The 26,961-nt window shown below is 44.2% G+C and overlaps 2 protein-coding genes across 12 annotated transcripts in view; both read right to left on the minus strand.

Annotated features, from left to right (window-relative positions):
* Lypd1 (LY6/PLAUR domain containing 1) overlaps positions 1–3,863 on the minus strand; it is a 43,901-nt gene extending 40,038 nt beyond the window's left edge. Inside the window, exons 1-3 of one of the 6 annotated variants that reach the window (XM_060371816.1) lie at positions 3,638–3,863; positions 3,400–3,540; positions 1,010–1,147 (exon numbers count right to left, since the gene is read on the minus strand). In XM_060371816.1, coding sequence (XP_060227799.1) covers positions 1,010–1,147; positions 3,400–3,540; positions 3,638–3,644 — 286 coding nt within the window. In that variant the 5' untranslated portion in view covers positions 3,645–3,863. Of the gene's footprint in view, positions 1–1,009; positions 1,148–2,089; positions 2,219–2,463; positions 2,865–3,399; positions 3,541–3,637 lie in introns of those variants that run through there. The other 5 variants (XM_060371814.1, XM_021640301.2, XM_021640300.2 and 2 more) reach the window with 5 other exon arrangements.
* Positions 3,864–4,227: 364 nt separating this feature from the next.
* Positions 4,228–26,961, minus strand: part of Nckap5 (NCK associated protein 5) — an 888,867-nt gene continuing 866,133 nt past the window's right edge. For all 6 annotated transcript variants that reach the window (XM_060371849.1, XM_060371848.1, XM_060371850.1 and 3 more), the window contains one exon: positions 4,228–5,682. In XM_060371849.1, coding sequence (XP_060227832.1) covers positions 5,404–5,682 — 279 coding nt within the window. In that variant the 3' untranslated portion in view covers positions 4,228–5,403. The remainder of the gene's footprint in view (positions 5,683–26,961) is intronic.

Here is a 26,961-nt window from a genome sequence, read left to right on the forward strand (position 1 = left end):
ATGAGGAAACTGCTTTGCCGAGGTTCTGTCTTCAGTACTAGCTTCCATGCGTTGTTCTGCAGGGAGCTAGGAGAATCAATTGTTCTAATGACCCGGGGAGCTCTATGCCACTTTGTTGGACTAAGAAAAAGAAGGCTCACTCAGTGTCGTTCACTCCAGTGCTTTTTCCCTGGGTTTCAACAGCCTTTAAATAGCAATGTCTCTACTTGACCTTAGAATGGAAGCAATAGCTTCATTTATTTTCTCAAAGTTGTGGCTCCATTTTGGAGTAAGTTTTTAATTCTGACTCCAGGGTGGGTGGGATTCCACTTCTCAAAAGTCTTATTAGCTGGAGGGGAGTCTCATCAGGCTCCCCTTTTCAGCTGTGCAACACCCAGGCTCTTCCTCAACTAGTCAATAGCTGAGCTGCTGGGGCTGAGGATGGGGGGGCGGTTATCCTTCCCGTGAAAGATCTTGGCAATTTGTGCCTGGAATTTGATGCATTAGTTCTAAAATTAAATAAAGATCCTATGGTGTTCTTCAGAGAAATATGGTGTGGCGCTATGACAAAACACATTTTTCAAGTTCTGACCTCTGGGAACTTCAAGTAGCTTCATATTTCAGGCTGACATCGCGCACAGGCTACTGTCTAGCTGCTGGAGCTGGGACCAATAATCCATATATTTTTCTCTGCCCTGATCAGCTTTTTAGTCCAAGAAGATGAAAGGAGTAAATAAAAAATAATAATAAAATTGGAAAAAGGAAATGCTACTGATATACAATGACTTCGCTGGAGTCCCTTGGGGGAAGCCCTGGTAATTAACTCTAATGAGGTTAAAGCAACTTCCAACTCTTCCTTTTCCTAGGACTGTAAAAAGTAAATCTGCGCTAAGCAGTATGTGCGCGCGCCCGTGCGCGTGCACGTTTGCATGTGTGTTCTATCAGTGTCTTTTCCTGTAATTCAGTGCCCTCCATCCCCAGCCCTTGGTGGGGGCTGGTGGGGGAAGAGTGGCCGGGTGGCCGAGCTTACCTGCACTTTGCTCCATCACTTCTTTCTGACACATGTCTTGAACATTCACGGTGCAATTTACGATGAACTCAGGGGATGAGCAGTCATTGTTTAGCTGGAATTCTTCACACTGGTAGCACTGAATTTGCAGCGCCAGCCCTGTGGGACAGAGGTGGTGGGTTCAGAAACACTGGTTAAGAGCAGGCTGGTAGAGAGCACACCCTGGCTGGGCAGGTTCACCACGATCAGCCCCAGACAACAAGGGCTTTTAGCTTGTCCTGGTCTTTAGCAGGGCTGAAGCTGACAGTGCCTGAAGCCAGCAGGGGGCGGCGGCATTGACTCCCACGGTCTACGAGGATTAAAGCCCTGCCAAAGACCCTGAATTTCTTCTCTAGACACAAACAGCTGCTGTAACATCTCCTAGGGCCAAGAAGTTGCAAAGGGAAGGGTGAAAGTTCAAGTCCCAGATCAAAGTAGCTGGATACTAGAGTCAGCTCCTGTCTGAGCCTAATTGCTAATTGGTTACAGATTGGTTAATTACTATTTTGGCACCATTTGTAATTGCATTCGCTGACGCCTTTTTGCGTCTTATTTATTTAATCTTGTAAGTCCGCATTCATGAGCCAGCGCTCTGAGGCTTCCTAGTGCCCACCCTGCAGCCTGGGAGGGGGCGCTGGATGCCAAGTGTCCATGCGCCTCAAGTCCTCCGGCTTAGCGTCCCTTCTTGCCATCAGTGAGGGGGCAGCTGCTGAGGGTGGGAGAGGACGCAGTGTGTGCTCCGGTGTTCCATGTGCGTGCCCTCCCAGGGACCTCTACCCTGCAGCCCGCTGAGACCTTTCTCTTTTGCCCCCCTTTTAAAAAAACATGGCTGTTGAGAAAACAAACATACTGCTAGCTCAGAGTCCGCGATCAGAGCCGCTTACCTTTCTTCCTGGCCGCTCTCCTTGGATCAGGGAGGTTCTCTCGGCCCCACGCCTAGCGCTCAAAGGGGGTCCCCTTCCAGCACCCCGCCGATCGCAGGGAGAGCCCAGCTAGCTAACTCAGCCCGGAGGGCCGCCTTCCGCCCCCGCCCCCAGTAGGGTTGTCCGGTGAGTCGCTCACCTGTCAGCGTCCCCACTCCCTTGGGTGGCCTCAAACACTTGATAACTTGACTAGGTTGGAGGCTTGTCGCTCCTTTTCCTCCTCTCGCCCAGCTCAAGGACCCTCCCCATTCCCAGTTCTGCATCCCCGACTGTGTACCCCCAGCAGCTGCAGCCAAGAGTCGCGCCAATCTGCCGCTCTCCTGCAGCGCGGGACTTGGAGTTCGTCCCAGCCTGGCGTCCCTGGATCTCAGTTTCCAGCAGCAAACTCCCGCTGGGTAGCCCCGGCGCAGCGCGGACCAGTGCCGGGCGGGCGCACCGGGGCTTCGAGCAGGGACGCGCGGCGAGACCGTACGAGCGTGTCTGGCTAGGCAACTGGCCTCTCCATCTTCTTACCTGGAAGCCAGAACAATCCACAAAAAGTTGCTGCGATGCCGAGAACCCACATCCTCCCGGATCGGCAGGGCCGGGAGCGGGCAGGAGCATCAGAGACCACGACCACAGCAGAGGCTGTCCGGGCCGCGGGGACTGGAGCTGCTGAGGCTGCCGAGGCTCGCGCTGCTGCCGCCCAGGCGACGGCTGCCACCGAGAGGAGCCGCAGGTGTCGCCCGCGGTGCCCGCATCGCCCGCGCCCGGGACTCCCCGAGGCTGGTCCCCGGCTCCTCGGGTTCCCGCTCCCGAGGGCGGAGCGCAGCGCCTCTGGAGGAGTTGGCTGCTGAGGCTTGAAGAACTACTGGCGATTCGGAGCACCCAAAAAAGTCTAGCCTTTTCTGCCCCCACCCCTCCCACTCTGCGTACCACGTGATGACTGCTGAGTTGTGGTGGGGGCGGAGGGCGGGGAAGGCTGGGACTGTCTCTCTGCTGTCCCCACCCTCTTCTGCCACCCCCTTTTCAGCCCGCTTCTTCCCGTTCCTTGGGAAGGAGCGCCCGCAGGGCTGGGGAGTAGTCAGACGTTAGGAACAGGAAGGTGACTAGGGCGCAGCAGGTGCCGCCAGGACCTGTCCTAAGAGAACTCGGAAACCCGAGGGCTGGGCGCACCGTGCACCCTTCCCTTCCGGGTGCTCCGTTTCTCCCAGTGCTAAGCCCTGCAGCTGGGTCTCGCTCACCCAGCCGGGGTCTTCTATCACCCGCCTCCCTCCGGGTGACTGCATGGGATGAGGTGAAGGGGTGTTTCCATGCACCTGGCAAAGTTGCAGGGTAGTGAGTTCCCTGGGGTGCCCGAGGCAGCCGCGCCTCTTCCTGGAAGAAACCCAGGTCTTCCAGCAGAAAGCCTGCGAGGGTGATGGTGACCTACCGCAGCTGGCTCTCCTGACCTGACCATCCTCTCCTCACCTGCTTGCGTGAACCACTGGAGGGTGCATTGGCACAGCTCTGGTCGCCTCGCCCAGAAGAAAAGCTCCCTTGGGGAGTGGACGGCAGGATCTCTGCTCTCACTGACAAGCCAACGGGCTGCCTGCTCCCTTAAGCCACCAGCTAGGGGGATACAGTCCTTAGCGCTAGGCACGGCCAGTTGGTCATCAGCTGCCACCCTCCTCCACTGCTCCCCTCTCTGACAATGCAAGTGACCCACCTTGCATATTCTGTGTATTCCGGGGACACCACGGCGCTATTTTTCCTTCTGGTGGAGCTTTGCAGAAAGCTGTGCTGTGCAGACAGCTGGCGACCGAAGCTCTAGATGCCCCCGCCCACAACCCCGCGCGTTCCCACCCCCACCCTGATGTGGGAGCCTCAGTGGGAACGGGAGGCTAAGCTTCGCCCTTCTGCGGGGCCTCCCCAGGGGTACTGCCTTCAGGCTGGGCTGGGGTCATCCATTTCCCCACCCTGCCAGCAGGGCAGGTTTGGAAGGGGCATAAATGACTTTCTTGTAATTCCTCCGCAGAGACGGTCCACAGCCGCCTCAGGCTCATTCTCCCCCACCCCCTTCCTTTCCTTTCCAGCTGGTTAACTCCTTGGGGGGGACAGGGGTGCTCTGACCATTACTCGCTTTCTGCAGTGTGGATCTTAACAATTGTTGGAATTACTAGTACAGGAGTGAAAGGGCTGGCTTATTTATTCCTTCGGGGAAACCTATCCACAGAGCAAGTGTGGGACTCGGTGAAAACAATCACAACCGCGAGGCCAACCACTCTCGGAACAAAGTTCTTTTCCGCTGCTGGATGGTGTCATTGTGATGGGACTTTTATTCCGAAGTGAAATGAAACAAAGGGATTTTTAAAGTCTGAAAGACAAAGATGCTTTACACAGTTTGGATTTGAGATAACGAAATCCAAATATAACAAATTGCACAAATAAAATAACACTGGTCATACAATACTCTCTATAAAGATACAAGTGTGCTAAGGTAACTGCACAAATCCTAAACATAGCTCTCCCCTGCCTGGTCTGCAGGCTGCTGTACAGAAGGAATTATAAATAGTTCAAGTCTAGAAAAAAATACACATAACCTTTAAAATAGAATTTATCCTCACATATAAACAGTCTTTAATAGAAAAAAGGATATTAAAAAGTAAGAAAGTTTCATAGCACCAACCATTCATTTATTTTTATAAAGTGGATATGACAAATAGAGTACCCAGATTTTTAATAAAAAAAAAACAGGGAGATAAAAAATTTAACAAACACTCGGAATTGTAGAGAGAAATACAATGGAGAAGATGGAAGATGTTGGGAGTGGAGTCTGCTAAGATTTGCTCCCTTTAGCACACAAGTCGGCCCTCCCTATCAGTGCCCAGGCTTAATTCTTCAGCAGAAGCGCCGAAATCACAAACTTGAGTATTCCTAGGGACAACTGGGAAGTTGGACCACCATTCAAATTTCAATTAAAGGAGACCTTGAAAGATAGAGATGGCTTCAACCTCTCTGGTTTTTTTTTTTTTTTTTTTTTTTTTTTTTGCAGGCCCCCTATTCAGAACGACACAGTATATGCACAAATAGCTTGAGGACCAGGATGGTTAAGTTGACAAAATCTTTAGTTGGAGTTTTTAAAAAATATATTATCAACTTCTAAAACTTAATACATCATTTCAAGAGCATGGCGCCAACCCTTTTTATTGCTATCGTTCTCCCACTACAAATATAATTTCTCTTCCCCCCAAAATTTACAGCTTTTATACAAATACTCAAAAAAAGTGCAAACATTGAGACTTCTCTATCATATTATACTTTTAATCCCCTTGAAACACAGTAAGTAGAGGCAATCTTTATCAATCCGCCAGAGAAGTAAACTCTGGTGTGCTGGCTGCTGTCAGCGCCTCTGGAGTCGGTCCTCTCTCCATCCCAGCTCCAGCATCGGTTTTCCTGGTGCTCTATGCAGAAGTCTCATGGAAGGACGCTCTTCTAGGCATCGCTGGAACCTCTGCTTGCACAAGAGGAGAAGCTATCGTACAGAGAGTCACTCAGTGACTCCACGTTGTCTACCCCAGGCCTATCGGAGCTACTGGAAGATGCTTCTGTCTTTTTGCCTTTCTCTTCCCTTTGTCCTTCAACCTCTCTCGGAGACTTCTCTCTTTCTAATAAAATCACAGTATTGCTGTTAAATTTATTGAACGACTCCAGGGAAATTTCAGATAATCTATTCTCAGGATCTTCTTTTGTTTCTTCAACTTGTTTCAGTTCCTGCAATAAAAAGGAGGAAAATATTAGAAACATAATTCTTTGGAAAAAATCAATTTATCCTATCTGATATTCAATTATTGTCTGAATAAAGTACAGTTTAAAGGGATAGAGAGAACCTACAAGTCCTTAACAATCTTTTAGTGTAATTAAATGCAATAATAAAGCTAATTTTAGGGATAAATCAAGACTTTAATCATTTTACCGAGATAAATAGATCCCAATTTGCAAAACAGTTAAGTGCCACTTAATTCATTTTAAATGGATCTATTTGAAATTTTCTCAAGTAAAGTGTCTTATTTTTCTTTATCAAAAGTTCAAAGTCCTCTGTTTTCTTATTCCTTGCACTTTTTCTAAAAGGGACATGGCTTGAGTTTCAGCCAGAAGCTATAGCCATTTGGGGGGAAAAGGCATAAAAATCTCTTAAATTGCCATAAAATTTAAGTACATATTAAGCTTGTTAAGAATATTGTCATGTTTGAATTTTGTCCCGTTAGGTACCTAAGATGTCTGAAGGAGTGCCCTGAGTCACTAGCTGCAGATTCCAGAAGAGCCAGAGTCATAAAAACCAAGTAACGGGTGGCCAGTTTGGTAAGGCTTCCCTTCCAGAAGGCCTAGCTATACTAATTTATTCCAGGTATGTTTGGGTTGTTCTTCATAAAATGCAGCAGTTTTAATAGGCATTCACTGTCGGTACATGGTAAGCCTGAGTGTTTGGTTGCTCAAGCAGTGGTCCAGGCTGGGGAGGGGACAAAGGGAGGCAGGGACACCAGAGGTAATGAGAAGAGCGAAGGTGGTCAAGCTGCTAAAGTATCTCCCATCAGCTCTTCTCCTTTGAGGCAAGAATCCGTAGCAAGAGCTACTGTCTAAGCCTCCACTACGTCAAAGATACTTAACAGACTCCATTAATTAGGTTTTCGCAAAGGTGAACGTCTCATTTTGCTTTAGCTTTTTGGTCCATATGTCACTTTTTACGTTTTATTTCATTTTAGCTGATATACAATAGTCTTAGTTATATACAACACAGAGGGTAATTTTCATACTTGTGTCTCAGGCTACGGAGATGGCTCAGTTAGTGCATTACTTCATTGCAAGCATAAGGACCTGAGTTTGATGCTCAGAACCCATCTAAAAGAACACAGACTAGTAATCCAAATGCTGTGAAAGCAGAGAGAGGAGGCTCTTAGGGCTCCATAGCCAGCCAGCCCAGCCTATTTGGTGAGTTCCGGGCCAGTGAGAACCGTCTTTAGAGAAGACAAACAACAACAAAAGAAAAGGGCTCCATAGCCAGCCAGCCCAGCCTATTTGGTGAGTCCCAGGCCAGTGAGAACCTGTCTTTAGAGAAGACAAACAACAACAAAAGAAACCCACCCCATATCAGTAGCAAAACAAACAATATGACTGGACAGCACTGGAGGAATGATGCTCTCTATTGTCTTCTAGCCCCTATACATACAAACAAAATGTGCGCCTGCACACACACACACACACACACACACACACACACACACACACACACGGTATTTAGTATGTCCAGTATGTCCATTAACTCCTTAGTAACTCTAGCAAGAAGTCAGAACCCTTTCCTTCAGCTATTTGGATACATAATATACAAAGCAGAAATATTCAATATGGCCAATGAAACTAGCTTTTCTAGGAATACAGGATTAGAATTCATTCCCTGTGTCTCTAACCCTGCCCCTGCTGACCAATGCTCAGGGTGAGGCTCAGCCTGACGGTTACTTGGATAAAGTTTCTCACACAACAGAGAGCAGGTTTGGTGTCTGGTTGGCTGCGTGTGGGCTTTCCCCCCTTCTATTGAACCCATTCCCTTACATTAAAAAGGACAGAAATATGATTATTTTTAATTTTGTTACCCATTTCAATGATCTGTCAAGCCAACATGAATACATGCAGTTCCTTCTACCACTTACTCCATGACCCGTACAGTTAGACTGAACTTTTGAATGTCATGAGGAAACTGGAGGCAGACAGATGCAGCCAACACCTGGAGACTCTTAAATGCTAAGTGCCCAACAGAAGTAGAAAAGAGATAGGGAAGTGGACACCTGTGGTGCTCCAAGGGCTGGCGGTGGCAGTTTCTCTGCTATGTAGAACGGGGTCATTTCATGGAAAGGTTTTGGGTATTTACCTTGAGTTAGTGTTCATTTAATTACTCAGTGTATTGAAGCATAACTTGTAGGACTGGTTCCAGTCTCAGATGGTTGCCTTGAAATCACGGCAATCTACAGATTCCTAGCTGAGCACAGACAATGATTCATTATCAGGAAGAACTCAAGCAAACGCTCTTTCAGTGTTCTGCCACATTTCAAGCATTTGATTCCTGGTCCTCCTAAAATACATGGTAGAGTAGTAACAAAAGGCAGGGAGGAGGAAGTGGCTTGGCGAAAATAAATGTTTACCTCTGTAAAAAATATGAGAATCCATTTACATTTTAGGCAAACAGAGAGTCTTCAGTACAAGGTCTTATCTCCTGGATGTGTTACTCCCTTTCAAGAAACACAAGCATTTTTCTCTCCTATACCTAGTCCATGTGGATCTCGGAATCATCAACAAACTCTTACCAGAGAAGGTACCATAAGACAGAAGTTTGGATGCTAAGGATACCCGGTGAGGTGGGTATTAACTAGAGGCTCTGGAGGCAGACAACCTGAGCTTCTGTCTTGGCTAACCCTGGCTGTGAGTGCCATGTCCATCCTCCTTCAGCTGCAAACGGTGACAAGATGAGCCTTAGTTATACACTGAAGAAAAGTCTAGAAACAAAGCTCCAGCTGCATAGAAGCTGCTTAGTGCACTTTCCTCAGAGGCATAGTCACTGGGACATTGCTGCTGTCAAAATGTTCCCCCATGTGTCTGTGAACAAAACTAAGCAGTAGAAGACACACACACACACACACACACACACACACGAGAGAGAGAGAGAGAGAGAGAGAGAGAGAGAGAGAGAGAGAGAGAGGAAATAGGATTATTAGTCCATGACAGTGGTTCTCAGAGTTCACTCTCCAGACTATCAGCAGCCACTGTACCATCAAGGACCTTGCTGCAAATGCAATTTCATGGTTCACCCAGACCTGCTCCATCAGAAATCTGAGGTCCTGCTACCTGTTTCAAACAAGCTCACAACGTGATTCTGACACATGCTCAGTATGCAATCTATACACATGTCCCTGGCTAGTTTTTATGTCAATTTGACACAAGCTAGAATCGTCAGTGAGGTGGGAGCCCCAATTGAAAAGGGCCTCATAAGACTGAGCTGTGTTCAAGCTTGTAGAGCATTTTCTTAACTAGTGATTGAGGGAGGAGGGCTGCGCCATTGTGGGCGGTGCCATCCCTGGGCTTGTGGTTGGTCCTGGGTTCTATAAGAGAGCAGACCGAGAAGTTACAGGAGCAAGCCAGTACACAGCTACACGGTGCTCCTCGGTGGCCTCTGCCTCACCCCTGCCTCCAGGTTCCTGCCCCGTTGGCATTCCTGTCCTGATTTCCTATGCTATGGAAGCTTATGCCAAATAAACCCCTTCTCCTCAACCTGCTTTTTGGTCATGGTGTTTCACCACAGCAATAGTAACTCTAACTAAGACAATATGTCTATGAAAACTTTAAATAAAAAAAGTGGCAGGAACAAGCTATGTATGTATGCATGCATGCCTCTATCCATCTATCATCTATCTCTAGAATCTACCTAAATAATTGCGTGTTCATCATCTCTCTGTATATATTTATCTGAAAGTCTGACTTTGGCCATGCGGGTTATGGAGAGAAAGACCATTGTAAGGAAAACACCCATCTCCTTGTGAGTGAAATGTGTTCACTCTTTCTTAGCTTAACACCCTGTGGCAACAAGAAATGACACTCTTCACTTGGCCTCACCATGGGAGCCCCAGGAAGTTGTGAAGATGGTAGTTCAGGAACATGGGTTGTATCTAATGTCAGAAACATGGGTCGAGAATTTTCTATTTCAAAGTGAAAATTTTAGGTTAGGTTTTAGCATTAATTTAAAAAATTCTGATTTTTTAAAAATCAGTTGGTCACAAGAAAAATTAAAAAAAATAAAAAAAAGATTAATGGCAAAACCAAACAAAAACTGGGCAAATACAACAGCATGTAACTTCTGCCTCGTCTGAGCTCATGGACCATGCCTCATGCTGTAGAATTTTCTCTCTATTTTTCTTTTGTATGTTTTATTGGTGCATATTCATGGCACACAGTGATGGGTTTGCATGGAGACATTTTCATGTGATTTTATCTTTTACTTTGACCACAGTCAAATTGTCTGAAAATAGGAATAATTTTATTCTCTTGCAATTCCTGCCCTTTTAATTCCTTTTCTTGTCACTTGCTGTAGCTAAAGACTTCAAGCATTATACTGAACAAGTATAGGGGGAATGGGCACCTTTGTCTTGTTCAGATTTTAGAGGGAAATATACGTGTTTCCTTATTCAGTACCACATGTTGAGGTCAACAGATTTACTTATTATTTAATTTAAGATTTATTTTATTTTTAATTATGGAGTGTGTATATTTGGTGTGTAAATGCTTCGAATTATTTTATTCTCTTGATGGATTGTATTAAGTGATATGAAGTGATATTCTCAATCTCTGCTAATTCAGTAATTAGTCAGATACTGATGGACTACACATGCCTTTTTCTAGTTTCATTTGCTTAGAATGCCCATTTCTATTCTTTTACTCTGTGTTTATCTTTCCCAGTGATGTGTGTTTATTGATGGGAACAAATAGGTGGATCCTGTTTTAACCCTAACTACTATTCCTTGACTTTTAATCAGAAATTTGAGGTTATTAACATTATTATTTTATCCTTATTATTGACTAAATTTTCTAATTTGTTTATCTTGTTCCCAAGTCCTGTCTTCCACGTGATCAATTCTCTTTGTAAAGCTTTTTTAGTTTAATTGAGCTTCTCATTTCAAAAATTTCAACTTGAGGACTTCAGCATTTCTATCACTTTATTGGATCTCCTTTTCATGTCCTGTGTTGATGTGTTTATTGCAGTGTACGGCCTTATTCTCTTTGAATTTCTTCAGTTTATTTCATGTGCTCCTTGAAATTACTTAATGTTTTTATAATAATTCCTTTGACTTCTTAAGTTTCATCTAATTTTCTGTCGTTGGAATTCATCATTGTGGGGTTGATAATTTTAGAAGGAGTCTTGTTGTCTTTGTTTTTTGTGTCTCTCCAGTGGAATTTGGACTCTGGGATTAGGTCATTGATTAGACTTTTTTAAGCCCCATGTTTTTCATTTGGTGTTTTCTGCAATATTCATGTTGAATTAACTTGTGGTATGTTGAGACATCCTTACTCCCATCTGTACTGAGGTGTAGGCAAGTAGCTTAGCTCTCAGCCCCACACGCTCTGTGCACTGGCATGATCTGCTGCACCGCTCTGACCCTCCAAGAGTAGAAAATTAACGCAGAAGCCTCCCAAGCGATGGAGAGGCCCGCGGGCTCTGGCTGCTTGAGCTGTGTTTGTATGAGCATGCGCACTCCCTGCGTCTCAGCTCGTCTCCATCCCTGAAGCGTCCACGCAGTTCCGTGGTTCTGTAGGTCACCTGCTCATAGTGCGAGAAGGGGAATGTGTGGAGTTTGTAGATGCGTTTGGGAAGTATTTTCTATTCTTCTTGACTAAGCAGTTTAACTGCAGAGACCTGCCCTCCCTGTTGCCGCAATGGAAGAGATGAGAGTCCTGGGAAATGGCAATGGTAATTTCTCACTATTTGCTTCAGGTACTTGTGGCTCTGTCACCCCACATTGTGTCTTTGTATTGGACATCTCCCTTTCCTCTTTTGTTTAGGGAACCAGAAGCATGGGGGGGGGGTTCTCCCTCTCTAATAAAAATTATTGATTCTCCACTGTAAAGTGTGGCAGAATCCTGCCCCTGCTGGTCTATTTATCCTTAGGACCTTAAAGGGAAAGACAGACATTGCCTTATGTCTCTCCATGAGAAGGAATGTAGTAAGGTCTGGAGAATTCACTGGGGCCCTTCTCAGATTTACAGAAGTAGTTAACAGCTATTGAGAAGCTCCTACCAGCCAACCTGCTGAGAGGGGCTCTCGCAGGCCTGCGAAGCCAGCTGCAGACCCTGCAGAGAGCTCCAGCGCCACAGCTTCAGCAAGCGGTCACTGGTGCTGGGACAGGCTTTCAGGGTCTGTAGCTCCTTTTGTCATTGCTGCTTCTACAAGCAACCCCTCACCGATACTCCTGTGAGCAACCCCAAGAAACTCACTTGTTTGTTCTGTCACCCGAGGAAAATGTCACCAGCCTAACATCTACCTGGCCCTCCCCTTGCAACCCATTTTCTCCATAACCCTTAGTCAGAGTTGTCCACATTTTCTCAGTTTCTTCCCAGCATCTCCAGTTGGAGACTGTGTCTTCTTCTAGCTTCTGCTCAGGAACACCTGGAAGCAGGCTAGATACTCTCTTGTCAGGTGCCATTTATTGACAAGGGTTTGAAGCCACACTGGTTTTAAATTAAAATTGAAAGTGTCAGAGGTCAAATGGTAATGTGTTAATGATCTACTTGGCAAATAGTAACAAAACAGTGTGACTCTCACACACTAACTCCAGAGATGACAGCTCACGTCAACTGGAGTAGACACTGAGGCCACTGAAGGAGTGTCTGGTTCATTCTCTAATTGCTACTTTTTGTCTTTCGCTGTCTTTTATTCATTCGTTTTCATAATCTTTTTTGTATGTATGATGTATGTATATGCATGTATGTTTTGTGTGTGTGTATGCATGTATATAAATGCCATAAGCAGGCAAGAAAATTTCATAGGAATACCTTGGGCGTCAGTTCTTGCCTTCTACCTTTTTGGAGACAAGGTCTCTTTGTTGGTCACTGCTGCAAACACCAGGATGGCTGGCTCAGAAGCTTCTGCGGATTTCCTCTCTCGGCTTCCCGCTCTACCACAGAAGTACTGGCATTACAGAATCCTCTGCCCTGTCTGGCTTCATATAGACTCCGGGGATTCAAACACACATCCTCACGCTTGCATAGCAAACACTTTACCCCTGGTACTATTTCTCCAGCCCTACTAGTTTACTTACCGGAGACAAGGTCTCACAGTATAAGCCAGTTGAGCCTGGGACTCACTATGTAGCCCAGGATGACATCAAGCTTGCTAAAATCCTACTCACTAAGCTTCCAAAGTACTGAGAGTGTAGCAGTGAGCCTGGTCCTCCTATCACTTCTACGTGGAGGCTGTCATTTGCATCTCTATTTATAGCGATGAGGCTTGAGGAAGTTTAGAAAATCATTTAAGGTCCTGTTATAGTGCTGCTGGAGTGTGGCAATATGCCTGCAGAGTCCAGGCTCTCAACATTCACCTTGAAAAACTACTTTAAAAAGTTATCAGTCAATTGTGTCTTTAAGAGTAACACCTAAAATAAGAATTATAGGGCTGGAGATAGGGTTTAACGATTAAGAGCAAACGCTGTTCTCACAGAAGCTCAGTTCCCACCACCTATGTCAGAGAGATCCTGAGGACCAGACATCCTCTTCTGTCCTCCTGGGCACTGCATCCATGTGTATATTTGTTCACACAAACACACACATAACTAAAAATTAGAAGATAGAAGAACAGAAGGTATGCCCAGTACATGTCAGTGTTCAACAAGAATTTTGTCAGCTCCATGAAATATTCCATTCCTTCATATGTGCTATATTTCACCAGAATTAAAATAAAGTTATTGGATTAAATTTGTCTCCTATAGGTGGCAACAGTTGTATGAGTGACTTTCTTGTTGGGGATTTCTGTTGCACTTGGGAACAAAAGTAGAACTGAACTGGCAAGAGGAAGACATGTTATCTGCTAGAAATGAGCATCTTTTCATACTCATATTGTAGGTTCTTGTCTTCAGTGAAAACTTCTTAGCAAGGAATGGTGAGGGATGCTCCAGAAATCTCTTGGGAATCACATCGCAACTAATTTAATACCTTGTTGTCAAACAGTAATCAATCAAACCAATTTACTGTATGGCTGACTCTGCATAAGTAATGTTATGGTTCTGATTCACAGAGGATACTGCATGAGAGAGGCCTCTACATCAGATCCAGAAGGGCTTGGGAGGGTATTCCAGTACGATGCCATGTAACATGCTCCTGTCGGCTCCTGTTGGCTCCGTAGTCCACTCCTGGTCAGCATATGCCATGAGAATTCATCTCTTGTTCTAGTAGACTGTGTAGTGGACAGACTCATTGTAAAGCTGGAAACATGGACTGAGATGCATCCCAGTCAGGCTCCCAGAACTCTCAGCGCAGCAGTGCGAGGAAATAGCTATTTCCAATCAGTTTCCTCTCTAGGTTCTCAGGGAACTCTTACATGAACATAGAAGGCAAGGGAGCCCAGGGCCACAGCACCTTACATGGGATAATCATGGAATAAATTTAATATTCAGGTGAAATTTGATTTGGAAATTCAACTTGGAAATTCAGTTTTCTTGTTTGTTTTTTAAACAGAAACACATAGCCTATGTTTTCACTGTTAATGATACTCATGAAGGAAACTGCCTAGAGCAGTATTGTTAATGTTAGGAAGGATCAATTAGGAGAGACAAGCTCTTGCAGAAGATGTGAGGATACTTGAGGAGAGACTGAAAAACTCAAGGGATTGAAGCAGCAAAAGAGATATATCTCTAGCCATATACCCATACCTATCATGGATCTATCTCCTTTGTTTGCCTGTCTGTCTGTTTATCTATCTATCTATCTATCTATCTATCTATCTATCTATCTATCTATCTATCTCTATCATCTATCTATCTATATCTACCATCTATTTGTCATCTATGTCTATCTACTATCTATCTGCACATGCTAGAATTCACTTCGAAGAGATGCATGCATGTTATATTCTGTAGCTAGAACTCCTACCACAGTCATAGAGAAATACACAGTAAACCTATGATTAAGGTTACTATTTAATCATTTTAAATAAAATTTCATTATAGATTTTAATAGTAAAGATACTGGTTAACATGCCTACTGTAAGATGTCAGAAAGCTCTGCAAAGCTGCTGGGGGAATTCAAATTGAGCTTCCTTCCTCAGATGAGCACTAACTCAGTATCGCAGTCCTGAGCCCAAATTAGTGCAAACAGGGTCTTAATTAACATCCTGTGCCTCTTAGTTCTCTATTGCTATAGAGATTCACTGCCAATCATCCTAGAAAAACATGTGGTAGGCAAATAGCCATACTTACAAAGTATTTTTATTATGTGTCAAGTACTATGTGACTTTATTGCATGAATTATCTCATTTCATCCTTAAAGCAATCCCATGAGAGAGTTCGATTATCAACACCATTACACAAATGGGAAAATACAGACAACGAGGTCTAAATACTGGTCCAAATATGCTTGCCTAATTTGCCAGATAGTCAGGAGTAGAGAAAAAGCAGCCTGAATATAAAATGCAAGACCTTAATCAGTACACATTATAGCAGGTACCTGGAACCTAGCGTAGGATTGCGGACATGGTGCTAATTAGCTGTGTAACCCCTCTGACACTCTGCTTCTTTACATTAAAGTTCTTCTCAAATCTTCCCACTCTATAAAGCTCCAGAGCCTTAATTGGGTGTCCTGTGCGCATCTATTACTGGCTCAATAAACAATCTTAACATTCTTCCTGTCTTAGTTCTCAGCAACTTAGAAAAGTAAAAGGCTGACAGTAGACTCCAATATCAACTTTCCTACCGAGAAAGCATCAACTGGAGAATGAGGCTTTCATCTGTCAATATATGAGCTCCCTCACAATGGTAGGACGAAATAAAGAGCTTACAAGGCCAAGCATGAGCACTGCAGTGCCAGCTTTCACCGAGAAAAGCTAGCCACAGTGGTGCATGCGAGGGATCCCAGCACTGGAGAGGCAGAGACAGAGGACCCTGCAGCTCCCCAGCCAGGAAGCCTAGCAAATCAGTAAAAGACCTTGTCTGAAAAAATAAAAGCAGAGTGCAAATTGGAAAGAAACTTGGGGTTGACCTCTGACCTCTACTTGCACACACCAACATGTATGCATGCAATCTCTGTCTCTGTCTCTGTCTCTGTCTCTCTCTCTCTCTCACATACACACACACACACACACACACACACACACACACACACACACACCACAGTGGGGTGAGGCATCAACCCTGGCATCTCTGAGCTGGAGAGTGAACCTTCCCATAAATGTCATATGATACAAAACAAAAAAAGAATGTGTGCTTCTGACAGCTAGTCCAACCCAAGAGAGCTGCAGGAAGATCCTGAGGTGTCTGTGTGCTGTCAGAGCCCTTCCTGAAGTTGCCAATGAGATGAGTACCTCTTCCCTCCCCTGAGGAGAAGTACATGAGGAGCCTAGACACAAAGGGCTGGAAGTATCATCCTCAGGAGCGCTCTTCATTTGGAAGAACATACCCAAGCTTAGGGAGCTGTCACCATGGTGCCCCTTCACCATGAGGAATGTGTGAATTCATTATGTGGCCCAGGCTGGCCTTGAATTTGCTTTGTAACTCAGGTTGGTTTCAAACTTGCAATCATCCTGCTTCAGCCTCCTGAGTGCTGAGATTATAGCTATGGACCACGATGCTTGGCTCTTCCATGCAGACTTTAACCAAATAGTCACTGACACATTGGTGCCAAAATGAAGATGAGAATTCAGGGACTGTGGTGAAGTGGGTGGGAAGAGAAGCCGCTCTAGCCATGGGAAGGAGGTGACTCAGCAGTTTGGAAGAAAGAGAACTTCCATTTGGAAGCAGGTAAGTCAAAAAAGAAGACCTCCTATCCCAGGGCTTTGGTTTTGTATTATTTCTTCTTTTCTGTTTCTGGGACAAAACAACCTGACAAGAAGCTACTTAACAGACAGTTTATTTCAACTCACAGTTTGAAGGCATACAGTCTATCACGACAAAAAAAAAAAAAAAGTGTGACATGTGACGGCATGAGTAGAAAGTGTTTGTCTCTAAGGCCAGAAAGCCAAGAGCAGACAGGAAGTGCTTGTCACTGGGCTATAAAGCCTCAAGGCTGCTCCCAGTGACCCACTTCCTCCTGCAAGGCTCCTAAAGGTTCTTCAACCTTTCCAAACAGTGCTACCAGCTACAAATCGAGGGTTCAAACACACAAGCCTGGGGTGGGAGGTGGTGGCATTTCAAATTCTAACCACAGGACAGACAGGCTTTTACCTGAAAGGTGTGATTTTTTTCCCACCTTGGGCATTGAGAGGAAAAACCCTGTAGAGTTTTGTCATCCTCTCATGCTAGGGGTTGGGGGAAGGCATTTTAATCCAGGTCTCTTAGTAGAAAGTTGTGTAGAACTTCAAGTCCATTTTAAGTGATATTTATTGGGGGCAGGCCCATCTCAAGGCTGACCATACAGCCACTTCTCTTTGTTCAGAGGTCTAGGTAGCCTATCCCATAATACCTCTTGTGCTGTATTCCTGGTGGAGCTACCTTCTGAACGAGACATAAAAACAGCCAGCAGAACCTTTGCTGAGCACTAGAGACCCTTGCTGCTCTTCTCAAGTGTTGTGGTGTTAACCCTGTTAACCTGGTCAGATTCCAGCACAGATAATTACACTCTCTTGGCATTGCATTCCTCCTATTAACTCAACTGGACACACGACTTCACTTGCTCTCCTGAAAATTTAATATGACCTGTTGTAACAGAACCATTCTCTACATTCATCCCCAGGCAGGGATATATGATTCAGCACTTTGGAGCACTGCTTCCTTACTGGGGTCCTGCTAATTCTTTACCATCTCCTGGGCAAACTGGTTTTATTAGGTGAGAGAGTAATTTTCAGCCAAGATATGCTTTTATGACTGTATTAACTCCATTGCTGTCTTTAACTGTGATCAATGGTTTCCAATGACCTTTACAGGAACTCTTGAACCCAGAGTGTGCAAAATGAATTCTCTGAGAAAAAAAGAAAGTGGACAGAAGGTCAGTAAGAATCTTGGGACTGGCAGAAAATAGTACATCTCATGGAGAGAAAGGGATACACATCAAAACAGAAACAAAGGCCATGAGGCCATTTAAGTACAAAAGAAAAGGAGTGATGAGAAGGCATTTTGTAATAAGATGGTGTCCTAGTTTATTTTCCACTAGTCTGATAAATATCATGAGCCAAATAAACCTGGGAAGGAGGGGGTTTATTTTACAGCCCATCACTGAGGGAAGTCAGGGCAGGAACCAACGAGGAAAGCTTCTTACTGGTTTGTTCTCTAGGGCTTTCATATATAACCCATGACCGTCTGTCCTGGGTAGCACCAACCCCCATATCAATCAGCAATTAAAAAAAAGTGCCCCACAAGCATTACAGACACTCAGGTAGGCCAATTTGATGAAAGAGTTTTCTCAAGTGAGGCTCCTTTTTCCCAGGGGTCTCTAGTTCGTGTCAAGCTGACCAAACTAACTAAACGGGAGTAAAATCAGCAAAAATGTAGTCTCCACTGTATAATAAAGAGAAAGACAAAAGACTTTGTGATGTCAGAGAAATGTAGTCTTCACTATATAATAAAGAGAAAAACAAAAGACTTTGTGATGTCAGAGAAAGACACGGAAGAGGGAAGGCATAGTGGTGGATAAAGCTGAAATAAGGATGGACGCATGCTTACTCATTCTAAAACTCTGAAATGCTATCCCCAGACTGAAAACTTTCCGTCTGCCATCCCCAGTCCTGGCAGTAGATGCATTCACAAGTAGAATTTAAAACAGCTTAAGGCTGAGGAGATGGCTCAGTGGGGCAAAAGCTTGTTGTGTATGCAAGAAGACATATTTCTTTGGATCACTAAAGCCCTTAGAAATGTAGGCCTCCCTGTAATGCCTGCCTCAAAAGGCTGGGATGGGATCCCAAGAGAAGCTGCTTAGCAAGACTGGCCTCATCAACAAGCTCTGGGTTTGACTGAGATACCCTGCCTCAATGAATAAGGTTGAAAGGTAACAAAAGATGACTCCCAAAGCCATCCCACACCCAAATGTACACAAATTCATACTTATGTTCAGCATACATAGACATATGAACACACTGCATACAAACATTAAGAAATAGCACATAAGCTTTTCCATGCAACTTAGATTTCATGAGAATTGGTCAATTTTCTCAAAAGCAAAATAGGCATTATTTTATGGAATTAGACAAACCAGTCCACTGATAGCAGCTTGTATAAGTAGTGGAACATTTCTGTGCACCGTTAGGTTCCTTTCTGCACAGAATGGCAACTAAAAGATATTCAGGAACGACAACTGAGCACACAAAGACCTAGAAATCTCCAGACCAGTCAATTTTGGCGTCAGCTGATGAGAGTGTGAACATCAAGACTGCCTTTGATTCACAGGCGCCATCATGAATGAGTTCACACCCACACATACAAACACATTCTCACACACATACACATACGAAACCACACAATACACTCATATACATATATGCACACACATACACGTACACACAAATACATAAATGCATACACACATACATATACACATGCACATACATAGAAACATACATATTCATAGTTGTCCATAGATACATGCAAACAGATATATACATATATTCATATAGACACACACACACACACACACACACACGATACTTGCTTGATCTCAAAGACTTATTAGACTCTTTCTTGCTCACAGCCCTTTGAATCACCCAGCACCTTAAATACAGTTATACATCTGTCCAGCCAAGGTCCATCCAGCTTGGATATGGTACCTTTGCAGCGCAGAAGGCCTGAAGACTTTGCCAGAGGACAAGCAGCATGGAGGGCACGTCTGTGCCTTCTCACCCACACACCACTGACTTTTTACTTTTGAGTGACAGGGTTTTGGCTGTTCTTATGGAGAAAGTATAATATGTTTTCTTCTTGAATCAGACCAATATGTTAAAAAATTACACTATGACTTTCACTTAGCCCTGGGAATTCTCCTTCCATGAGAAAATGTCCAGTGTCATCAAAGGGGTAAAGGTCACAAAATTATACCTAAGTGCTATGTATTTATTAATGAGACAGCCAGTGAGTTTCAAGGCCGGGGAATGTTCTGTTATGTAGTCATATGCATGTGTTTAAGTGAGTATGTGCACAAATGCGTAGAACATGTGCATGTGTGTGCACACGGATGTGGAAACCAGAGGTCATTGCTGAGAGTCTCAGTTTATCACCACCTTTTGGACAGGGTCTCTCACTGAACATAGAGCACATTAAGCTGGAGAGAGTGCTGGCCAGTGAACTCCAGGGAATCACCTGTCTCCACCTCCCCACAGCTGGGACTGTAGACACATGCTATGGCATGTGGCATCATTAAAATTTTGTTTTATTTTATGTGTATAGGTGTTTTATGTGTATAGTGTGTATGTCTGTGTTCCACAGCATTTCTGGTTATTGAAGAGGCCAGAAGAATATTGTGTCCTTTGGAACTGGGGTTACAAGTGATTATGAACTTTCATGGGGATGCTAGGAGTCAAACTCTGGTCCTCTGGAAGAGTAGCCAGTGCTCTTAACTGCTTAGCCATATCTCTAGGTCTCCCTGATTTATTACATATGGGATCTAATTCAGGTTTATGTAGCATGTATTTCACTGAATGAGCCATCTCCCTAGTTTGCATCCCACAAGAACTTGGCATTGCAACTCAAGGTCATCACATACAAAGTTCATACTCAAGAACTGTGCAATCATATTTCCAAAATACACATACATACACACATTCATACATACATACATACATACATAGTAAATCTTATAATGTTTTAAGTAAACTTACAGTTTTGCACACTGAGTCTAGTTCTTAGCTATCTCTGGGTCTAGATGGCTCACTAGAAATGACTAGACAACCAGGAGTTCATTCCAACCGAGTAGGGAGGTACACTCAATGCATCTCAACCTTCAATCTGTCAGACACCGTACAACAGCTCTGGAATTAGGTGAGGCTATTTGATTTACTATGTGTAAGCTATTCCCCCCTAATGCAGTTGATGTTTCAGTTCAATGGCTGGTCATCTTGTCCTTTGCATAGAATCATGTGACATATTGAATCCTGAATACGGGAGCACCTCAGGAGTGACACTAATTTATTGCTCTTTCTTCTAAGGAGAAAACTCTTTGGTGGAAATTGTTCTAAAGATTCAGAAACCATCAGCTGCTGTTATATTCTAAAAATCCAAACACAACAGCCAACACAACATGTTATTGAAAAGAGCAGACCCCTAGCAGATTGTACGCACATTGGCTTTCCCCTCCCTAAATGCAGCCATCAAGCAGTGCCTGAAGTGGTTTGAGCCAACTTCAGGCAATTTGCTCAAATACAGGCAGGGGTGCGGTCCAAGGTCTAGTGTCACGATGATAGTATTCTTGGACGCAATTGTAAGACCGACAATGAAAACCTACACATACTACTAGTGTAGCAGTTTTAGAAATTAAATTGTAGGGAGATTGTTGGTATAATGTTCTTTTGGAATGTATGTAGTTTACCCTTGTTCATTCAAATGCTGATTTATCTTCCCCACTCTCTGGTTTCAGTCCAGACATTGCATTGTGATACTTATTCTAAGCCTCACCTGTTTCAACTTTGTGTATACATGCTAAAATAAATCAACCAGCCACAATGTTGAGCAATGGAAAGGAAGCAGGAAGAGAGGGAGGAGCCAGAGGACAGGAAGGTGTGGGAGGCAGAGGAGGAGAGAAGGGCAGGAGAGAGTTGGGAGAGCAAGGCTGGAGGAGAGGTCTTGAATGGCGTGGAGAATGAACCGGACCTAAGATTTCACTAAAAGCAAGTATAATATGGGAAATCTAAATGTTAGGAAACTATGAGAGCTTGGAGGTTTAGGATGGAGTAACTATTGCCCAGCATTGTGTTCTAGGTTAATTAAATAAATCATGGTCTCTGTGTGGTGATTTGGTTATACAGCTGTTTAGGATTAACCACAGCTTACTAAAAGATATATAAACAGTAAATATTAATGCTTAATACAACAGAAGATCAAGTAATACCTACTTATATTAACACCAAATTCTAGCACCAGGAAGAAGGTATTGGTGCATTTTAACCACTCCCGCACCCCTACAACAGTCTCCTCTAATCTGTGGGAAATATGTGTTAAACTTCTCAGTGGGTGCCCACGATCACATATAGTGCTTTACACATTAGTATAAACATTAGTAACATTAGTATTTCCATACATCCATGTGATAAATTTTATTTAAAAAATTAGGTGCAATGATAAATTAATAACAGAATAATTATAATACTATTTCATGTGAATAGTACACCTTGTTTTATTGTACTTACATTCTTGAGATAATGTTAAGTGATACAGTATCTATGCAATGAGATTAGGTGAAAATGACCTGAGTTTTGTGATAGAGAATGAGACTGGTAAGCGTGCTGTAACTGAATATAACACTCTGATGATGTGACAGTTGATCTGATAACTAAGATAGTTAAAGAATTAATTGGATTGCTTTATTTTTTGCTGTTTAACTTCTTGAGTTCTTTATACATTCTGGATATTAGCCCTCTGTCAGATATAGGGTTGGTGAATGTCCTTTCCCAATCTGTAGGCTGCAGTTTTGTTCTGACGACAGTGTCCTTTGCTTTACAGAAGTTTTTCAGTTGGAGCCTACCTGCAGAATGCCTCTGAAAGACTCCACCCAGCAGGATATTAAAGCAGATGCTGAGACTCATATCCTAACTTTGGGCAGAGTACAGGGAATCTTATGAAAGAAGGGGGAGATAGAAAGACCCAGAGAGGACAGGAGCTCCACAAGGAGAGCAACAGAACCAAAAAATCAGGGCCCAGGGGTCTTTTCTGAGACTGATACTCCAAACAAGGACTATGCATAAAGATAACCTAGAACCCCTGCACAGATATAGCTCATGGCAACTCAGTGTTCAAGTGGGTTCCCTAGTAATGTGAACAGGGATTGTCTCTGACATGAACTCAGTGGCTGGCCTTTTGATAACCTCCCCCTGAGTGAGGAACAGCCTTGCCAGGCCACAGAGGAGGACATTGCTGACAGTCCTGAATGGACCTGATAGGCTAGGGTCAGATGGAACAAGAGGAGGACCTCCCGTATCAGTGGACTGGGGGAGGGACATGGAAGGAGATGAAGGAGGGAGGGTGGGATTGGGAGGTCTGAGGGAGGGGCTACAGCTCAGATGCAAAGTGCATAAATTGTAATAAATAAATAAATAACTTAATAAAAGCATTGAATGGTAGGTAGTGTCTATACTATGGATATGTTGGACGGAATGATGGCTCAGGACTTACAGAGCAGGAAGTACATACATTGTGGATACACTGGATGGAGTTCACATCCTGAGCAGAGTGGGGCAGGAAGAGATTTCATCATGCTGCTCAGAATAGTGCAGAAGCTAACGTCTGTGAATTCTTTATTTGTGGACTCTGCGGTATCAGTTACTTTTCCTATGGCTGGGACCCAGTGCCTGACAGATTATAATGTCAGGGAAGAAGGGTGTACTTTGGTTTATAGTGTAGGAAGAGAAAGAGTTCATTACTGTGGGGAGACAGGGCAGCAGGACATGCGGTAGCTGGTCAGACTGCATCTACGCTCAGGAAGTAGTAGGAGACAGACAGGAAGTGAGGCTGTCCAATCTCAAGGTCTACCTTCAGCTACCACTGTCTCCAGCAAGTTTCCACCCCCTAAATGTTTCGACACTGTCTTAAACAGCAGAACCAGCTGGGGACCAAGTGTTGAAAGGCACATACCTATGGGAACATTTCACATTCAAACCGTAGCATACGGGTAATTGAAAGCAGGGGGGAAATATTATGGGTAAGGAGAGTCCACTGTACATTCAGCCAGCCACCTAAGTGCAGCATTCTCAAAGGCAGTCTCTTCACGAACCATCTTAGCTGGCTTAATAATACTTTATGATCTGTGAGTCAACCACCCGTGAAAATAAAAAAACATAAACTTTATTTTTGTCTCTCATGCACAGAACAATTTAATTTTTAAATTAATGTAAAAGCAGAAGGCGCCTTGCTCCCAATGAGGTATGTCTGCCCTGCATGACTGTGTAAACACAACTCAATTGCTGTGAGAATTAAAGATGGATCAACAAAATCAATAGTTAATTGTGTTACTCAGGGTTTTTCATTTCAGATCTAATCTGTAAAGAAGGTCCAGGGGATGTTTGCTTTTGATTTTCCTAAAATATTATTTAAAGCACTCCTGTCAGGGCAGAGAGTTCACAGGGGTCTTCACACTATTTCCATAAGTTATTTAGCCTGTAAGTAGTCAAGGTCATATCGATCGCCCGCCTCTCCCATTCTCATTTTTAAATTCTGTATCATTGTCGGGCAAGCTGCCTTGCACTTAGGCCAAGCCAACTTTATTGTAGAAATAACACCACATAATACATGCCTCAGCACCAGAGTGTATTGCCTGCATGGAAGACTAACTCTATTTTATTTTTTTCCTTCATTTATTTTTAATTACATGTGCATGTCTCTGTGTGGGTATGCACACTCGTGAGTACGGTACCCAAGGAGGCCAGAAGAGGATGTCGGATCTGTTGGAGCTGGACTTATTATCCCTAGTAGTGAGCTGCCTGACAGGGATGCGAGGACTAAACTCAGGTCCTACACAAAGGCCGAGGTGCTTGTCGCTGCTGAGCCATCTCTCCAGCCCTGTACACTAACTTGTGGTCTATTTCATGATGACAGTCATAACTGTTAAGCAGATGCACATCCCTAAACCCCCTCAAAATCAGCAGAATAAGGAATGCCGAAGTTCATGCTGTGATGTTATTGTTATTTGTAGAACTGCCCGAATGCAGAATCACCTGGAGATGGGCCTCTAGGCATGCCCACTGGGGCTTATCTTTGTTGTGTTAATTGAGATGGAAAGACTGACTCACTCACTGTTCATGGCATCATGCCTGGCTAGATGTGAAAGTGGACGAGCTGAGAAACAGAGCTGAGTATTAGCTTGCATTCATCCATTGCTGTCTTCTAGCTACAGGAGTGATGTGACCAGCGGCTACAAGCTCTCTTTGCGTTCATTCCCCTATCGCGATCAGCCTGGAGCGCAGACGAGCCCATTCTCCCTCATGTTGTTTGGTCATGGCATCGTACCACAAGCAACAGGAAAAGCAACCGAGACATATGGCTATTTGTGGGGCTAGGGTAAGATGGACCATCTAGTCCCATACCTCACAGAGAGCAGAACGAGGTGCTACTGCCGGTTTCTTCCTGTTCAGGGAGATGCACAACATTATCCAGAGGCCCATGGGAGTACCATATGGACTGCCTTGACCATTGTTATATTACAGTGGGGCTGAATATGTAATGTTTGAACTTCTTTTCTTTCCAGAGTGCAACCTTCTATATAATAAGTTAAGCCTTGCTCTCCTGCTCACATATTGTTAGAAGCCTCCATCCATTTCAGAGACTGAAGGCAAAATAATTCTTGAAATAATGAATCATTTTTTCTCTTGCCATCTTGTCTAGAAATCCCGTGATTATTTTGCCGTAGCAGACAATGACCTTCTCAAAGGAGGCCTATCAAATGCTCAAGATAAATAATGAGAAGGTCTCTTCCTCCTGCCTCAGGCAAAAAAAAAAATGCAGAGAGGGAATATGTTTGTGCAAGTGTCGATATGTTCTTTGGAGGAGCAGCCGTGTGCTCTGCATGAAGCAGAAACTCGTGTGCTGCCATGGGTCAAGTGACCCCATTCTACAGGACTCTCAGTGTGTAATGCTTGGAGGGACTTTGAAGGAGACACTGAAGCCCTTCACCTAGTAAGTGGCAAATGAATGGTTTTCAGAAGGCAGGCAGAGCTCTTGGCTCATGCACGAATTACCTAAAGGAAATAGAGCTTCAGATAAAGATATCTCCAACTACCTAGAGAAACATGGTCCCGATTTACTGTCTAGCCGCTCTTCACCCCTTGATGCCATAGTCCTCCTCCCTAGGCAGCAGAGGAAGAAAAGATCTCTCCTATTTTTCTCCCCATGGGAAGAGGGTTCTTGAAAAGTGGGTGGGGCCTGAAGGGAAACAGCAGCTTCTCTAGCATTTAAGTGCTGTTGGATGGCATAGGAGAACAGGACTGAGTTGTCTGGGCCAGGGATACCTTTCCATCTTTTATGATTCTGGTATTTGAATCTTGTTCAGTTTATGGCAGCTGAAGACATAGAGCTTAACTTTAGGGGAGAAGTGCTGAATCCCACGGCCAGTGAGATGACACTGGGTAAAGCACCTGCCATGTGAACCTGGATGACTGCGGCTCACTGCCCAGAAGGCAAGTAAACGTAGAAGGAGGAAGCCAACTCTGCAAAGCTGCCATCTTAAAGCAGCGTGTGTGCCGTGATACCTGCGGCATACATTCAAGTGGCACATGCATACCCACACACATCCAATCATCATCATCATCATCATCATCACCATCACCATCACCATCACCATCACCATCATCATCATCATCACCATCATCATCACCATCACCATCATCATCACCATCATCATCACCATCATCATCATCATCACCATCATCATCACCATCATCACCATCATCATCATCATCATCACCATCATCATCATCATCACCATCATCATCAATAAAAATTTTCTACCCATGATAAAATTAAAAGATAACTGGCAGGTGACTGGAAGGTAACTGTCCTATGTAGAAGTGAGGAAAAAAATGAAAATTATTGCCAGACAAGCTCAGACTATCAATGGGCTCAACCAAGTGGTACCCAGAAGCACCAGGGGACAAAGATCACAGGGGTCAAAGAGCAATCTCCAAAGCAATCAGGATACCAATGATCCAGGATTTGAGGTAAAATTAGGAATTCTCAGCAAAATCTTGGTGGAAGGTCACTGGCATGCAGATAGATATCAGATAGACTATTTACCTAGCCACTTGGGCATGGCAGCAGGCAAGATTTTGAGCCCAGCAAGGCAATCTCCAGGCTCTGATTCACATATCTCACACTCTCTCTAAAATGTTTTCCCCTTGGGCTGGGAAATGGCTTAGTCAGAAAAGTGCTTCCTGTACACACAGGAGGATCCGAGAACCCGTGCAAAAAGAGCTGGACATGGTGGCCAATGCAGAGGAGGTAGACACGTGGCTCTCTGAGGTCACTGATCTGCCAGCCTAACAGGTGAGTTCCAGGTGAGTGAGAGGTTCTGTGTCAGAACCTAAGACAGACTTGTCCTGGAGTGACATTGGAGGTTATGTGTATACATCTGTGCTCCCCCACAGTGCACCCACATAAATGTTTTTGCCAGCACATAAACATGCAC

This window comes from Meriones unguiculatus, chromosome 18, assembly GCF_030254825.1.
Source record: "Meriones unguiculatus strain TT.TT164.6M chromosome 18, Bangor_MerUng_6.1, whole genome shotgun sequence".
In the NCBI taxonomy this organism is placed as follows: Eukaryota; Metazoa; Chordata; class Mammalia; order Rodentia; family Muridae; genus Meriones; species Meriones unguiculatus.